Source organism: Anas platyrhynchos, chromosome 1 (assembly GCF_047663525.1).
Source record: "Anas platyrhynchos isolate ZD024472 breed Pekin duck chromosome 1, IASCAAS_PekinDuck_T2T, whole genome shotgun sequence".
In the NCBI taxonomy this organism is placed as follows: Eukaryota; Metazoa; Chordata; class Aves; order Anseriformes; family Anatidae; genus Anas; species Anas platyrhynchos.
Genome location: NC_092587.1, coordinates 59124491 through 59141890, shown reverse-complemented (window position 1 = coordinate 59141890; position 17400 = coordinate 59124491). Strand labels below are relative to the sequence as shown.

General features: G+C 42.0%; 1 protein-coding gene across 1 annotated transcript; it reads right to left on the bottom strand.

Moving 5' to 3' along the window:
- Positions 1-419: 419 nt before the first annotated feature.
- LOC101802866 (protein mono-ADP-ribosyltransferase PARP12) lies at positions 420-17356 on the bottom strand. Its single transcript, XM_027449126.3, has 12 exons — positions 16811-17356; positions 15868-16003; positions 14525-14819; positions 13520-13618; positions 12381-12504; positions 10894-11089; positions 10168-10288; positions 7479-7575; positions 6401-6479; positions 4980-5110; positions 4170-4318; positions 420-3383 (listed from the first exon to the last, which is right to left on the bottom strand). The coding sequence occupies exons 1-12, from the start codon at positions 17149-17151 to the stop codon at positions 3109-3111; spliced, it is 2043 nt and encodes a 680-aa protein (XP_027304927.3). The 5' UTR covers positions 17152-17356; the 3' UTR covers positions 420-3108.
- Positions 17357-17400: the final 44 nt, after the last annotated feature.

The following is a 17400-nucleotide window of genomic DNA, read 5'->3' as shown; positions in this document are numbered from 1 at the left end:
CTGCACTGCTGGCATAGGAAAGCTGTTTGGCTTCTGCAGGCTTGCCATCTATCTTAGCAGAACAGACCTGCTACTAGGAAAAGGAAACAACCTCCACAGCTTATCTTTCTCCTCGTGTGGCACGGGAGTGAGTGAGGGGAAGAGAGAGTGAAAGACTATTATGCTGTTCATGCTGTTTCCTTTGTCTTAAGTAGTAAAGAGAGATCCTTATTACTCAGAAAAGAGGCTCAATACCATTTTTTTGCTTAAAGTTTAGCTTTAATGCAAACGACTTTTAACTCAGTTCATTTCTAAATTAAATCCTGACAGCTGTACAGAGATTCCACTACTTAACAGCAACATCTTTAAGAAGTTTCCAAGAACTCATAAAGGTCATCAAACACAGTGCTCTTAGACAGAGGAGAGAGGAATACAAGAAATTTAGTGGTTTGAATACCTCTTTATTTGTCATACACAAGACATTTACCACTGCAGTTTCAAAAGTGGAAAACATGGTGATTTTTTTCTTTTGGGTGTTACTAGAGAAATAAGAGATGACAAAGTAACACACCCATCCATTTTCTTCAGGTTGGTTACTTTACTTATGCACACATTTACACACATGCACTCACACACACAGACACCCACCTCCCCATTTATTTCCCCCCAGGAATAAAGGTTTTAAAAATATTAATGGTTTTATCCAAATTAGCCATCAAAATTGTTATTAAAAATATCTCAACTTTTTGCATGAAAAAATATTTGTTTCCGTTTTCTGGCAGAAGAGTAATGACTTTTCACTTGGTTCAAGTAGTCAACAATGACTTCAGCTATTTCAGAAGAAAGGCATATGCCATCAGTATTCTCATTTGCCGTGAACATCCTGATGAACATGTCTTTGTTTTGGCAGAAAATCTTTTCTGCACAAGTACCTCGAGCTTTTATACATCGTACAGCTGTGTAGATTTAGAACTTAGTAGCATGATATAGTGGTGGACTTTAGTACTAGGTTAAAGGTTGGACTAGATCATCTTTTCCAACCTGAATGATTCTATGATTCTATACTGTCTTCAGTGAATTATTATTTGCTGACATTAGACTCATTAGACTCAAGAGAAAGAACACAGTCAACTTGTTTTTCCACATACTTACTGAATTTTACTGGGTTTAAACATGAAAAGGGGTATTTTCATTCAGGTATCATGCTGCTAAGTTTTACAGTTCATATAAAAAGGTGTTCTGCACAACCTTCTTCTGGCTAATCACAGCTCAGCTCCTGGTATACAGCACTGAAGTAATAAAAAGTTGCCTGACAGACACCTGTCAACCAGTATTCAGAAGAATTAAAAAGTACTTCTAGAATACAGGTAGAGAGAAGCTTTTTTTGGTCACAGAATCACAGAAGTTTTGTCACAGGTTGGAAGGGACGCCTGGAGTCCAACCCCCCTGCTCAAGCAGGCTCAAGTCCCGGCAGGTTTTGAACATCTCCAGAGAAGGAGACTCCACAACCTCTCTGGGCAGCCTGTTTCAGTGCTCTTCACCCTCACAGTAAAGAATTTCTTCCTCATGTTTAGATGGAACTTCCTGTGTTTCAGGTTGTGCCCATTGCTTCTCATCCTATTGCTGGGCACCACTGAAAAGAGTGCAGCCCTGATGTCTTGACGCCCTTCCTTCAGATATTTATTATATACATTGATAAGATCCCTTCTCAGCCTACTCTTCTCCAGGCTAAACAGGACCATCTCTCTCAGCCTTTCCTCAGAAGAGGAAGGCGATGAGATCCCCTCATCATTTTCATAGGTTTTGTCTACGACAAAAAGGCTTTCTAAAAGATTTGTGGTAAACTACAGCTAATAAGTACTCTTTTAGGAGCATTAAAGCAGTGGTAAATGCAGAATGTAAGTATCTATGCATCAGCAACTTTAATCTTAAGAAAGACCTGACAGTTCAAGATTTTTGATTATCTGCATATGCCAACTGTACAACACTAATAACATACAACATCTTTTGCTGAGAACAATTAACTTATTCGACTTAATCTTGAGATTTTAGAAGTTTCAGCTCATTGGCTGAAGACTACTCACAGTCAACTACTTTTTTCCAGCAAGGAAGTCCTGACACCTTGATTACATAGGTAACCAGCATGTCTCCTGCAACTAAAGGCGCAGTACCCCTAATGAGAGCAGGAGATAGTCATTCCCTGCCTTTCGCAGCAGTTATAAAAGAACTATGAATATACTTCTAATAAACAGTTTATTGCTAATCAAATACAAGCACTGCATTTCACTCCTAAGCATGATAGTCTTAAACGAGAAGTTGCCTTCTCTTTTCTTCACCCCACACCTGCCAGCACTATCTCATTTGTAGGCACAGCAAAAGGCATGAAAACTTTGTACTCTCACAAACCTAAAAAAAGAAGTTAGTGACTTGATAAAAGTCAGCTGCTTAAGTATCACAGCTCAAAGCAACCCTTGTTCTGGTTCATATCTTTGCTACTTGTTTTAAATGAGAAAACTAACAAGAGAAAATAAGTCTCTGTTCCTGTTCAACAAATGAAATTTTAATTTTCAAGACTTTGTTGGTTATGTAGGGACAAAAAAAAAAACAGTGCTGCTAAAAATTTATACAAAGAGTTAACTACAAGAGACAGGCTGTACAGTCTCATTTGCAAACGCTTTAATGCCTACTGTTGTAGACTATTAAAAAAGGTTTTATCAAATTTTGAGTTAAAAAGGTAGAAGGCGACAACCTCTGAACGATGAACATTGGTAAAGATCTATCCTGAAACAACTGTAACAAAATGTTATTTAAACTTGGCAGCCACAGCCAATCTTTATGTTATAACCATCAGAGGCTCCATCTAGTAAACGCATAGGAGCCTCAGAATACTAGGAATACAGGAAAAGCTGATAACTTCTAAAAACAGGAGACAGACTGAGGATTTTAATTCTAAAACATCCTTTGTGTCTTTTTACCCCTTGTTTTCTATTGCACAGGAAGGATAGAGAGAATAAACATCTAACTGCTCACCTACCCAAGTACACAACTTAAAAAAATCGCTTTTCTCAGTTATGCCAACACTAGAAAAGTGTTTGTAAGAGCTAAACATAACAGTGATTTGTTTTGCTGCTACCACAGTCTTGCACTTATCTGGTCAACATATTCTATGAGATACTCTGGATAAATCTGCTGCTTCTCAAAGATGACAAAGATAGAAGGGTTTGAAAAGTTATTCACACAACTATCATAGAAGTTCTGGCCATCCTTCAAGGGAGGAATTACATACGAGGAATTACCAAGAGTGAACTCTCCCACCAGCACCCGTGCCAGAAACATGGTCTTGGGGGATGAGTCTTCCCTGCAGTAGTTGTCAGAGTAAGACGCATCCCTCGCAAAATAGCTTCCTGCAGAAAAGACACCAAGACAGGGTTGGTAAGGCACCAGAATTGCAGGGAAAGATAGGATATAATGTAAAAGCACACTCATGACCATGAAGCAGTTCAGGAATGACCCTTCTAAAGCCTTCACTTGTCCTGTATGTCCTTTTTAGTGGAAATAACCACTGTGTATTACCTACACTTTTATTTTCCATAACATACACGTTAAAGAGCCACAGAAGTGATGTTTTAAACATGATCGTATTCCTCAAAGACTTTCCTCCTGACCCCCAACCTTCCACCTTCCCCACTCTCACCCAAATTCCTCTCTTGATAGTGGCTACTAAAAGTCATTAAAACTGCTTCAGATAGTTTCTAAGTATTCAGCTGCATGGATGGATAGTCAGCCTGTCTCGTGACTGTTCCACTTGGTAAGTTGATCTTTTCCTGTATACAGGACAGTGGGTAGGAATATAATTTTCTAACAAGGCAAAAAGCTTGTAACCAGGATGGCATTTATGCTCCTGGCAAAAAACAATTAATGCCATGTTGCCTTTTGCAGGAACTGGGAGAAACTGCAACAGAAGTAGGCCTGGACTAAGCTTGTTTGTTTTTGTTCAAGGACAGAATGGAGCACAGGAGCCAAGGCCTTTCATTATGCCATAGCTCCAAATGATTGTTGCCAAAGTCACACATATTGTTCATCACAAGCCCCAGAATGGCCAAGTGCCCCCTTTCTAACTTTACACCTCTGTAGTAGCTACTGGGATTTTTTTAGCAAGCCTAAGGTTAATGAAAGAGCTGAAAAACAACCTTTGCCATAGACTGTCCCATGAAGGCCACAGATCCTCCAGTCAAAGTTTTGCTGACAGATGGCATCAATGTGTTTTTTGCTGGTCCCATGAAATAAGAAACGCTCATCTGTCTTTCCACCATTGCTCTTCTGCATTTTTTCCTTCTGCCTGCAATGAGAAGCAGTATCATTGTAGTTCCGCAGTGACTAGACAGGTTCCAGCTGTACTAGCGCTCAGAGACAAATTCTGAAAATGCCTAAGTTTTGGACGGACACAGTACAGTGTTTTCTTGCTGGGTTCGAATATGCTTTCATTGTACATAAATGCCTCCAGATATTTAATATTAAAAATGTTTTGTTCCTTTCACTGCTTGGGAGGGAGGGGAGATTACCATTACCTGCTAAACACATGAGTTCATGTTAAGGCTTTCCCTCAATAAGTGTTGTACTGTGCTGTAAAAGCTTTCAGTTCTGACCAGTTTCAAAACAGTGTTAGCTCCAGACGTGACTGACTTCCAGCTTCAAGGCTTCAGTGGAAAGCAGCTGGCCTAGACACAGGCCTGGCAGATATCAGAACTATTTGCTCAGAAGAAAGGTTTCCTCCCACCGAGCTCATCTGATTATTCAGAGCTCTACGTCTTGATTGGGTTCTGGTTTGCTGGTACATCTTTATCTATGTGTTGATTCTGGCTAGGTATTTCAGTGGGGGAGTGGAAACAGATTGTGAAATGCAGCTGCATTTCAGGAACGCTTGTCTATCTTTAGCATACAACTAACTACAGAGACAACAAACTTCATACACACATACCAGAGCAGTACTTTACACGTACCATTGATACAGTTCCCAGAGAGATGGGTTCTGAACTCTACGAATCCTTTTAATAACTGTTTTTGGCATTGTGCGTTGAAAGTCTGCCTTGACTTTCTTGTATTCATCAGAAGAACTGTCAAGATCAATCAGCTGTAGGGAAAGAGATTAAAAAGCTGCTCTCATCTTTTACTAAATCATAACAAAGCCACCCTACCTAGTGCACTACTCAGACCTTTAAAGTCTTTTCTGTGAAATAGAGACACGAACAGCAAAAATACTCTTGGATAAAAGGCAGATTAGAGATCCCTACTCTCTAAAAGTGAACTCAGCTAGGGAACGTGAACTACTAAGGGTTAAGACACCCAGGTTGCTTGCTCACAGGACATTGAAGGAGCTGCATACTTTTGTGCAACCAGCCCCTTTTGCTCTCTGTGCCAAGATACATGTGCATGCACCTATTGAACACTACTTAAATACATAGAAGAAATGAGAACATAAATACAAAGAACAAAGAATTTATGTTGCAGCAAATCAACGAGTACCTCTACACCCATAATCCTTAAATCTTTATAGTTTATCTCTCTACAGCCAGTGAACACAAACACTCTACTGCCTGTCAGGTTTTGAAATAAATTGAAAAGGCTTTATCTGATCAACCATTTTAGGGAAGAGTAGGGACATGCTGCCAAAAATCAGTTCCTGAAATAACAATCCTGAAAGCAAGCAAGGTTTTCTAGTTGCACATTTCCATGAAAAACATCAAAAATAGGGAAGGCTAATGCTGACATTCTTTACTGACAACTTGTTGAGGACGTGCACCTTACATTTTTCAGGCTAGCCATTTTAATGATTCATAACAGAACTCTTCTGTAGACATAATTACTACAGTTAACAGAGATGGTGGTGGAGACAGGCAAAAAGTCAAAGGTAAGTCATGCAGCTATTAACTGGTTGTGTTACAGAGGTAAAAAAAGTTCACTAGAGTTATGCTAACATCCTCATGCCAACCTGATTTCAGCAATGCTCCATAGATGTACAGCTGTCTACTTACATAAACCTCAGGGACTGGCTACCCTTAAGTTCCGAGGCACAATTCACCTCTGATGTTTCATGACTTGCTGGACTGTTTTTAAAGCTAAGCATCTTGGGCATCAGTAACAGTCTTGCTAATACAGTAATTTGCCTTCAGGCCAGTTTGCCAAGGACTGGGATTAATATGTAGAAGTGAAAATTAATGCTGCCATAGTTACAGTGCCACTATTTGCTAGATTAAACTTGGTTCCAGTTTCACCTCTAGGCTCGCCCAGTGTGATATCAGGCTCAAGCTTATCAATACCTCTGCGTTATGTTACATATGAAACAGTCATCTACAAGGGCACTGTGACATAACAAACCTGCATACAAGAACGAGATGAAGAGATGAAACAAAAACCTCCAAACCTTGAATCCCAGGTCAGGCAGGGCGGATTTGTCCCAGTGAGCTGGAATACCCTTAAATTCTTCGGTACGCTTACAGCCCCTGTACATTAAAAGACATTACAAATAGGCAATTAAAACACAACAAATACGTACATTTTATATGCATATGATACTAAACATTTTTGCCAAGTTTGGGGAAAATACAGGCAACTTAACATATTCAGAAACATTTCAAAATTGTCTTTTTAGTTCAGCAGATGAAAATATTTTTCCAAATCATTATGTCAAGACTTATGGCAGGAAGGAAGATGCCAAATGAACAAGGAATTTAGATATACGCTGAACTAAAGATGAAACTAGTTCTCTTAGTTGCAAAGAGTTGAATCTACACATAAAAGCCTTGATAAACTGGGGTAAGTACTTAAAAATGCATCTACTATCATATCCGTATGTCAGAAACAGGACAGATACAGCCCTCCCCTGCTACTTCCACCCCCATTTCAGTTAGTATGTTTAGCTGTTCCTTCTTGTGTTGTTTAAAGAAACCACTGTGTGCTGCAAGAGAAGGCATAAAAAAAAAGCTGTTTGTTACATGGAATTACATAAAACTTCTTTTTTAGAATTCCATCTTTTGTCTCCACCTCTGCCAACTACTATGTACCTCAGATCATCTGGTTGTTCTCACAATAATTGTTTCTAAACTCATACCTAGCTTTGAAAACAGATCTCAGATGTCAGAAAAGGTTGGTGTGCGTAAACTTTATTGCTTCCATGTGTATCAGCTGCTTTAATACAACAGCTCCCTGTAATAAGCAGCTCCTCACAGCATTGCTACAAGTTGAATTATCTCCTGCTTTCTGTGACCATGCCCAAAGGCGGTCACCCCCAAGGCTTATGAGTTGCTTTAAATCTGTTGGCCAGGCTGGAACACTGACCTGGCTACACAGTGATGTAGGAAAGGTTATGTCGCTCCTCCAACTGCCTTAACAGTTACTTAACAGTAACTGCCTCCTTCACCTTAACACCCTTCAAGATACTACATTCACGATGCACTACTTATTACACATCACCCCAGAATGAGCAATTGCATGTACTTTACCTTGCTCTGGCCTTTTCTACGTCTGTCTGAGACACAAATTTAGGTCTTCTGCAAACTTCTCTCTCTGTTGTATAGCGAAGGTTTTTCTGAATCATGGCTGGGAAAAAAAAAAGAAAAAAAAAAAAAAAAAGTTGTGGTTTTACCTGGCATGCAACTAAAGCACCACATTGCCATTCACGCACTCCCCCACAGTGGGATGGGGGAGTGAATGGAAAAAAAGGTAAAAGTGCAAGAACTCATGAGCCGAGATGAGGACAGTTTAATTGGAAAGGGAAAAAAAACAGTAATATTAATAATTAAAACAAACAGGTGATGCACAACACAATTGCTCACCACTCACCAAACAATGCCCAGCCAGTCCTCAAGTAATGGCAACCCCCCCCCAGCCAGCTCCCCTCCGTTTTATTGTTCAGCATGATGCCATGTGGCATGAGATACCTCTCTGGTCAGTTTATGTCAGCTGCTCTGGCTGTGCCCCCTCCCAGCTTCTTGCGTGCACTCAGCTTCATTGCTGGCGGGGCAGCACGAGAAGCCCAAAGTCCTTGACTAGTGTAAGCACTGCTCAGTAATAACTGAAATATGTTGTAGTATCAACATTATTTTCATCTGAAATCCATGCAGCAGCACCATACCAGCTTCTCTGAAAAATTAACTCTATCCCAGCCTGTCCTGAAACCCGGACACAGAACAATCAGCACGGTGTTTCAGGAAGTCTTTGCAATACAGCAAAATTTGACAAGATGTTTTGCCAAAAATGATGAAAAAAAAAAGGAACCAAGCTTTTCATCTTGTCACAGACATGGAACCCCGAGGAGGATGTGGAACCCACAGTCTATCTGTATAGCTCAAAGAGAATTCAAGTTTCCAAGAAGGATTCCAGTTTCAGTTTTGCTTTATAAGCTTTATAAGGAATGATAGACACTGGATGAATATTTTCCCTTCATTGTTCCATCATCTACTCTTTACCGAAGATGTATTTGGTTATGACAGTGAGTTGCATTGATCTTAGCTACTTTTTTCTTGATGCATCAGTGTTTGTTTCACATTTATTCACAATTACAGCAGTCAGAGGCAGATAGGAAATACGAGTTGGATCAGCAAGAGGTGCTAGGCCAGTCTTTTCCTCATTGGGCTGAAGATTTCAAACTTACTTGCTTTACTCAGCTGAAAATCTCCTATCTTAATGGCCTCAGGTAGCTCCAGGGGAGATTTAGTTTGGACATTAGGAAGAATTTCCTCATGAGAGGGTGGTCAAGCATTGTAACAGGCTGCCCAAGGAAGTGGTGGAGTCCACAACCCTGCAGGCATTTAAGAAATGTGCAGATGTGGCACTAAGGGACACAGTTTAGTCATGTCTGTTGGTAGGTCAGTTGATGGTTGGACTTGATGATCTTGAAGGTCTTTTCCAACCTTGATGATTCTATGATTCTATGAAAAGGATCATTGTAAAATAAGTATCTACTTTTTCTCCATGGATTGTATCCCCTCCTTCTCAATTTGCAATCAATATATTGTCTTCCTACATATATCTGTAGATTTCCATCCCTATAAATGAAAGCTAATAGTTGTCATAGGCCATTCATTAGTGATCACCACCAGAGACAAATTACAGCAACCTGAAGTCATCATGTTCTGGATCTTGGGTCCTCTTGTAGCTATTGCCACACTGTATTTGCAACTAAGAGTCAGAAACAGACAGTAGAATGGGCCCTCATCTACAGAGAGAGATACAGAGGGTAAAACAAAACAAAACAACAACAAAATAAACACCACTAACACCACCCACCTCTTGGCTCTACCATGCACAAAAGCAAGTTTTGGAAGAAGTCTCCATTGCAGTTATTTGCCTAGGTTACTAAAAAAGCCAAAACCTTAGGAAAGGGATTAATTTACTATGCAATTTTCTAAGCCAACAAGTTTCCCTACTCTATAGAGAAGATTCTAGTACTGCTTTCAAGTGAGTTGCAAACAACATATGCCCTTTCTGCTTGTTTTCTTGATGCAGAATTAGATAGTAATGGGGAGTTGGATCAAAGGCGACTAAAGCAACATGACAGTCCAGGCATGTTGATCGTTTTCCACAGCCTCTGAAAAGGACACTTGGAAAAGCAGCTGCATTAGAGAGGACAGCTACATATTCTTAACAAATGACTTAAATTTCCTGAACTCTTGAAAAACACATCTTTGTACTTTGACACACTCAAGGTATTTCTGCAGCCCTTCCAGACAGGCAGAGATCTGCAAAGAAAATGTCTGCACAAATCTTGCCACGCTAAGGAATCATCTCACACCTTGCCAAGAATTAATTTTTTGCTAGCCATTGATTAAAGCAGACCAAAACCTAGCGTGCCAAGTCTTCCAGAAGCTTCTAGGCATCAGTGTTGGTACTAGTATCAATAACTAAGTTGCCCTTTCACTTGCTGGCAGACATTTTTAAGCCTAACACAAGAACTAAAAAATGAAAGGTTTGGAGGAATAAGGATGCCATTGAAGAAACTAGTGATTCTTATCCAGAGAACTTTGGTAGGAGTTCTGTTTCTGTGAGGAAATACAGATCAGACTTGCAAGAGGAAAAGATCGCCTCCTGCACAAATGTAGTTTAAAACCATAAATTACCTGGAATAGAGGAAGAGAGAGAGAAACAAAACAAACAAACAAACAAAAACAACAAAAGGCAAATGGAACATACCTCCAAAATTGAGTTCATATTCATGTTTTCCAGCTTTGAAGTGCAGCTTTGGAGTACTTTTGGCTATATAAGCTTTCTCCAGATCATCACTGTTAACAGTGGCAGCTGCATGATCATCATCCTGTCAGGCCAAAACCAAAAGAAACAAAGAGATTCTCCTGGTCTGTTTTATACAAGCAAGTTCAAAACCTAACAACTGTCATAAGGTGGCTGAAGTCTGCACCAGACTTTATGTGTGACAGCAGCTCTCATGCAAAAAAGCATCTATTAAGCAGTTGAAAACTGTGGAAACTGCCTCATGACAAAGCAAGGAGTGTTATGAAGCCTGAAGTTACATGGCAAAGAGTTGGCAGTGATCACTGTTACTGATACTGCACATTCACCAACAGAGCTGAGCAAAGACACAGGGTGCTACTGCAACCTCAGAAAAGGAAGTTTTAGTTTGGAGCAGTGAAAAGAATGTATTAATGTGATCCTATCTGACGTGACTCACTGAAGAATTATCTGTCAATAATGACTATGACTCACCAGTGACTATGACTCACTCTATCTGAACCAGTCAAATACACAGGGAAGCATCTCATTAGACCTTTAAAACCCACCTGTGAAGTGAGTGTGAGAGGGAGGGGGTGACAAAAGACAGGATATAAACAAACACTGTGCACTACTCAGTAATTCTGCACTCTTAGTATAGAGCTGAGATTCTCCCCAGCTCTCCACACTTACTTTCTTTCCATACTCCTTCCACACACCATATTCATCTTTCCAATACCAGATCCATTCTGTTGTAAGAATGAAGTGAGGGGGTCTGGTCACAGAGGAGGCTGTAGAAAGGCGTCTAACCTTTCCGAACCCACAGTACATATTCAGAAATGAGATGCAGGACAAGCCATAGCCACTTTCAGTAACCACGTTACTAGATCTGTTAAGAAAAAAAAATGTTTGTGAAGCTTTTCACATAGTTTCAGAAGCCTGCCACAAATCTTCAAATTAAGTCAACATCACTCAAGAGCAGAATACAAACTTGTTGTTTCCACAACAATACCAATACTGTCTTGTGTTTGTACATATTTTTCCTCTTCAGGTATACAAGGTATTCTAGCAAGTCCACGGTGGGGATAGGGATAGGGTGGGTAAAGGGTAGAAAAAATCCCACTTTACTTTCCCATCCTCCACATCAAGAGGTGAAAGAGAACATTACTTCTAATCATAGGGTCAAACCGTATAGACAAGTTCAACCAAAGACAGATTTTCAAATCATCATTCATCTAAGGTTTTCCTTAGTGAGGAGTAAGATTTCCTATGGCATCAGCATTAGGAACTATTTATCCACCTTTTCAGAGTGAGAAATACTAGAGTCAGATCATTCCCATAAAATAATTGAGGCAGGTTGTCCCTGGCCAGCAGCCAGGTACCCACAGAGTGGCTTGCTCACTCCCCCTCCTCTTACCTCCCCTCTTCATCAGGACAGAGGGGAGAAAAGAGGAAGAGCAAACACAAGAAAACTTATGGGTCAAGGTAAAGGAAGCTTATAAAGTGAAGAGAAGAAGGGGAACATAATAAATAACTAATGATTTTTAAAAAATCAAAGAAAAGCAAATTGCTTCCCACCTCCCACGGACAGACTGCCCAGCAAGCCTCTGAACAGCAGCCGCCTTGGAAACCCCCAAACTCAATCCCTCTTCTTCTAGCCCTGTTTTTACAGCTGAGCATGACATTATTGGGAAAGAATATTCCCTTGGCCAGTTCAGGTCAGATGTTGTAGCCACGTCCTCTCTCACCTTCCTGCCCACTCCAGCCCAACTCATTTGTGAGGGCTGAGAGGGACAAACAGAGAAAACCTTGACTCTGTGCAATCACTGCTCAGCAATGACTAAAACACTCGTCTATCAGGAGTGTAGTTTTAGTTACTAACCCAAAACACAGCGCTGTATGAGCTGCTAAGAAGAAAGTTTTAACTCCATCCCAGTCAGACCACATGTGGTAACCCAAGGGGTCCTATACAGACTTTGAGCATGAATAAATCACAATGGATCAGATCTCCAGCAACAGCAGATCAATGAAGCCAGGTCAGCAGAAGAATGCCAAACAAGGCTAGTTCTGTAATGACTGCAATAGAATTGCAGCAATTTATAGCCACTGAGGACCTGGTCCAATATTGCACGTCCAGAGGGCAAACTCCAAATGCTATTAAATCTTGTAAGAGTTTATACCTGATGTTTTTGGGGTCACAATATTCTTTTTCTATTTCTTCCATATTCTTGAAGTCCTTCCAGGTATTACCTTCAAAGACCTGCCATCTATATGGCAAGTGAAAATGAGTTCTGGTACACTTGTCTATGGAAGTAAAATGAAAAAATAAGACATGCGTTACTTTTAAAGTCTTTGAGGAAGACTCCCACATTTGAGGCACACACGTATACTTAGCTGGTGAAAGTATCAAATGCACAGCTATGGCAAGTGTTCACCTATGGAATCATTACAAGCAGTAGTTCAGCATTTTTCAGCATGATCAAGAAAAACTTGACCCAGCTTTGTACGATTAACCATCCAGTCCCACAGAGATATTACTAAAAAAAATAGTGTTCAGTTTCAGGTTAGCAGATAGCTCGTTTAAAGACATCAGAAAGTCAATAGGCTTAAGAGTGCAGTAACTATTCCACTAGCAACAGAAACAGTGGTTGCAGTATCGCAGGAAATCACTCAACGAGTCAATATGCAGTCATTCCTCAATAGCACTGAAGAACAAATCACCAGTACACATATGCATAAACTTCAAGTTAGCTTTCATGGTAGAGCAACTGGCAACATAACGACAGAAAGTCAAGATGACTGCGCCACAGTTTGTATGAGAAGATGTGCAATACCTCAGAGCTATCACAAGTCAAGAACATCAAAAAGGAAAAGGATGACAAAAGGACATCCCAACAAAAAAAGTCACACAGCGGCATTTTTCTGGACAAGTCAGAACATTTTCAAAGGGATACCAAGCTCAGACAGATGCAACAGAAGAATGCTGGACAAAACAAGGGAAAATGCAGAATTCAGAGTGTCTTTTGTACTTATTTGGCAACAGGACACCCATCTTTCAGCAATCCCTTAGGTGAACCCAGCTAAAGCAGCCAATCTCCAACACAGGACAGTATTAGACATTTCAGAGCAAGACAAAACAACTCTTTTGTGTGGTACATCGGGTTGGTCAAATGTTTTCTTACCAGCACTCAGCATTACGATGCAATTTAACTAAATATAAGCATAAGCTTCAAAGTTTCCCTTTTCTGTGGAAAACGTCTATCGCTTTCAGTTTCTCAGAAAATGCAAACAGACTGGACTTGCTACAGTCACAACATACCTTTAAAACCACAGCTTTTGTACAGATGATACAAACAGATCTGTTCTGATTCATCATTATTTGTAGATGAAGACTCCTGGCTAGAGCTGTGTTTTCTCTCTAGAGGGGGAAATTATAAGCCTTATTAATACACTTTGTTTCAGTTAGTCGTCTTACAAGTGTAGCTATAAAGATGTCTTTGATAACCTCATATGCACAGGAGTCCTATCCCTTATCCACCCTTCCTAAATTTGTCTTTCTTATAGCTGCTGAATTCCTCAGATGCAGTTGCTAGCAGTCACCACAAAATAAGAATAGAATCCAGTGCCTCTGCATTTTGCGATGGACTTATCTGTGCATTCCACGCAGTTGTTCAACATAGGCAGATACGAAATTCAAAGTCTCATAATTTGATACTCCTGTAAATCAAAGCACACCTAAAGAAACAATAACTGCAGGGAGAATAGCAGAGATGAACATAGACACACGTGGATTCTCCATTCTGTTAATCCATTTTTTTCCAGTTAAATTATAGTAATTGACAATTCTAAGGAACTTCAAAAGAAAAGAGCAAACAAAATATTGTATTTCTGAGAAGCATCTAGGATACTGCTCTGTGAGTTCTTGTGCTAGGCAACGGCTATTTAAAAGAAAAAAAAAATGAGAAAATAGTTTATAATCACACAAATGTGACTTCTATTCTCAAATGGTTCTCTACCCTTGTTAATGTGTTTTCATGAAGAACACATCAAAAATCTCCTGATCTCCAGGTTACAGTTATGGATTTCTAACCCCCATTTTAAATTTATTTATTTTTTAACAAAAAATCGAAGGACTATATTTCTCCATGCCTTGAAATCAACTCCACTTGAATTTAAGACAAGTCGCTGCCAATGACTTGGGTGCAAAGTCCATCCTAAAAGATACATCAGGACGCATAATTCAATTTCCTCTTTCTTAATGGCATCTGTATGAATATTCACTATGGTGACTCTTCCGGTGCTTTCAAAAGATTATATGATTTACCTTTGCATGGTGAAGACTTGTTATCTTCTATGTCATACACACTTCCATTGTTATTTTGTATGGCATACATATTCCTATAAATGGAGGGCAGTTTCTGAATAATGTCTGGGCTTATTCCCTGTCTCTTCAGTTTCTTGTAACTTTCTGACTTTAACAAGTCATGGGATCTCTTGCAGCTGCTGCCAAATCTGCACTGTCCCCGCAAAAAGTACTGGCAAGCATGCAGCTTGGTGCAGGTCTCTTTAAAAGTACAAGATCCATAAGGTCCATCACCTTTGTTGTAATGCAAGCAGACCTTGAGTAAGGAAAAAAAAAAAAAAAAAAAAAAAAAACTTAAAGATTCAAGTATAACATGCACATATATTCAGACTGTTTGAATTCAAGAAATTTTACATTTGCATTTAGAAGACATACAAGTTTTTCTTCTTGTTTTCCAAGTGATTACTTGATAGTTTTTTCCTTTTCCCTGCTAATGTCCAGAAAGATCTTTCACCAGAAAACAGCCGTGTTATTGACATTCTCAAGCAAATAGTATTTTGCTCTGTCTCATATAAGTGTAGGACAGCAGATTTTATTCTGTCACTACCCTAACTCTCCAGTTTTCTAGTTTAGGAATAGTGAAATTTTTCAACCCAAATTTGGTGGTAAGCAGTCCTGAGTCTGGCTGGCATAGAGTTAACTTCCATGTTCCAGTTTCTTCACAGCAGCCTGTATGCTGCTCTGTTTTGGATCCGAGACCAAAACACTGCTGATAACATACCAGCGTTCATCAGTAGCTGAACACTGCTTGCACAGCCAAGACTTTGTCTTCCCCCCACACTTCAGGAAGGCTGTGGACGGGAAAGAAGCTGGGAAACGACAAAGCTGGAATAGCTGACCAAAAGTGGCCAAAGGAATGGCCCATACCTTACAACATAAAGCAATAGAAACAGAGGGGCTGAGGGGTGTCCTCTTACAAGGTGCTTGTTGCTTGGAGACTGGCTGGGCATTGCTCTGCTTGTGAGCAGGGGTGAACATGCAACACTTCATCTCTTCCTCTCTTTCCTCCACTTACTAAGCTGCCTTTAGCCAGACTCTCACTCATGTTTTTACACTTCTGTTACTTCGACTTTCTCGAAACTGTCTTGCACGGGGCAGGGGAAAGGGGAGGGAGCAAGCGGCTGAGTGACTGCTCAGCTGCCAACCAGGGACAACCTTCTGTGTAACAGAACAAGAGATTTAAAGTTTTACATTTGGATTATGCTAACTAAACTGATGCCTAGCATCTGCAGCTAACATTGAGCCTCTTCCACTTTGTGAGGGTCACCGAAACAGGCATACGGAACCATCACACCACTGCTCACCTCAGGAAGGAGGGAGGGATCGTTTTGAAGCAGAAGCTGACGAAGTTCATTACTGCTAAAATTCTCAAATCCATAACGTTTTAAAACATGGTGATTGTGGTCAGTGTAGAAGTCGTGAACAAACTTGCATTCCTTCCTACACGTTAAGAAAGCCAAGTGCAAAATGAATGTGATGTACTGGCACAATTGTGCTACCCCATCTATATTACACTAAACAACTTTAAAAGCACATCAGATTAGTTAGTTTCAGAAAAAAAATCTGCAGCACTGCCTTCTAAAGTAATTACGTGATTTGCACAGCAGACTACGAAATTACCATGAGGGTAATTACCAGGCTACTTCTGATTTACAGCCCTTACAGCATTACCGCTGCCTGACAATATCGGCATGCTTGACCTGTGCACAGGGAAACCCCGAGAAGCCAGGCAGTGTTCGCTCCTGCTCATCCCAGTGCATCCCTGCTCAGCTTTGTGGGGTCCCAGCGCATCCCCGCTCAGCTCTGTGGGCACGAAGCGAAGCATTTGGGTTTGTTGGAGGCGCCAGCCTCTGCGGGGCAGAGACCAAACAGCGCTTTCACCCTAGCCCTACAGAGAAGTGGCAGAGGCTCCAGATAGGACGGTGGGCTGGAAAGGAAGTGTTGCAACCCAAACAAGGCTGAGAGCTCTCCTGCCTGCCTTGAAAAAGACAAAACAAGAGCACTTTAAGTACCTCGGCCGGCAGGGAAATGGAAGGAAGGGTTTCACCGAGGCCTCTCCGTGCCGGGAGGGCACAGCGAGCGCAGGGCCCCTCTCATCTCACCCAGGAACCCCCGGCCGGGCCCAAACCCCCGACCACCCCCGCCCAACGCAGCCGCACTCCCAGGGCTTGTGAAAAACAAGAACACCACACTTTTATCCTCAAAACGCCTCTCCCCGCAGCCCCCCCTGGCACCCCGCTGCCTCACCTGGCCTGCTGGTTGCGGCAGAGCCCCTTCAGGTGGTACTTGCAGAGGTGCAGCCGCCCGCAGCGCCCCTGGCAGCCCGCGCCGTGCTCCGGGCACAGGCGCAGGGCGCTGGTGGCCACCACCACCACCTCCTCCTCCTCCTCCGTGTCCGCCGCCTCCTCGGCGGGCCGCCGCAGCAGGGTGAAGCGCTCCGTGTCCCGCAGCACCGGCTCCAGCAGCTCGGCCCTGGGCCGGCCCGGCAGCTGCTGCCGGAGCTCGCTCAGCTCCAGGCTGCCGCCGCTGGCGCACAGCACCCGCAGCGCCTGGGTGGACAACGCCATGGCTGGGGACAGCAGAGGCATCACCCCCGGTCCCGGTCCCGGTCCCACTTTTGGTCCTGGTCCCGGTCCTGGTCCCAATCGGCCTGGCCGGCCTCGAGCGGCTCCTCCCCGGGCCGCTCCACCCCGCCCGAGGAAACGAAAACGAAAGCGGAGCGCGGCCGTGCCCGCCCCGGGGCCGGCTTCCCGGGGCCGCCTGACGGGGTGGGGGTGCGCCCTGCGCCGCCCTCCTGCCGCCGGGCATGGGGAGCCGTCCCTCAAAAAGGGGTGGCA

What these genes read in the sequence shown, in the direction of transcription:
- LOC101802866 (XM_027449126.3), bottom strand. Translation starts at nt 17,151, where the DNA reads ATGCCTCTGCTGTCCCCAGCCATGGCGTTGTCCACCCAGGCGCTGCGG. An exon ending in CAAGTCTTCACCATGCAAAG is followed by an intron (nt 13,619 to 14,524) that starts GTAAATCATATA and finishes TTCCCCCTCTAG; the next exon opens with AGAGAAAACACAGCTCTAGC. An exon ending in TGCCTGACCTGGGATTCAAG is followed by an intron (nt 5,111 to 6,400) that starts GTTTGGAGGTTT and finishes CTTTCCCTACAG; the next exon opens with CTGATTGATCTTGACAGTTC.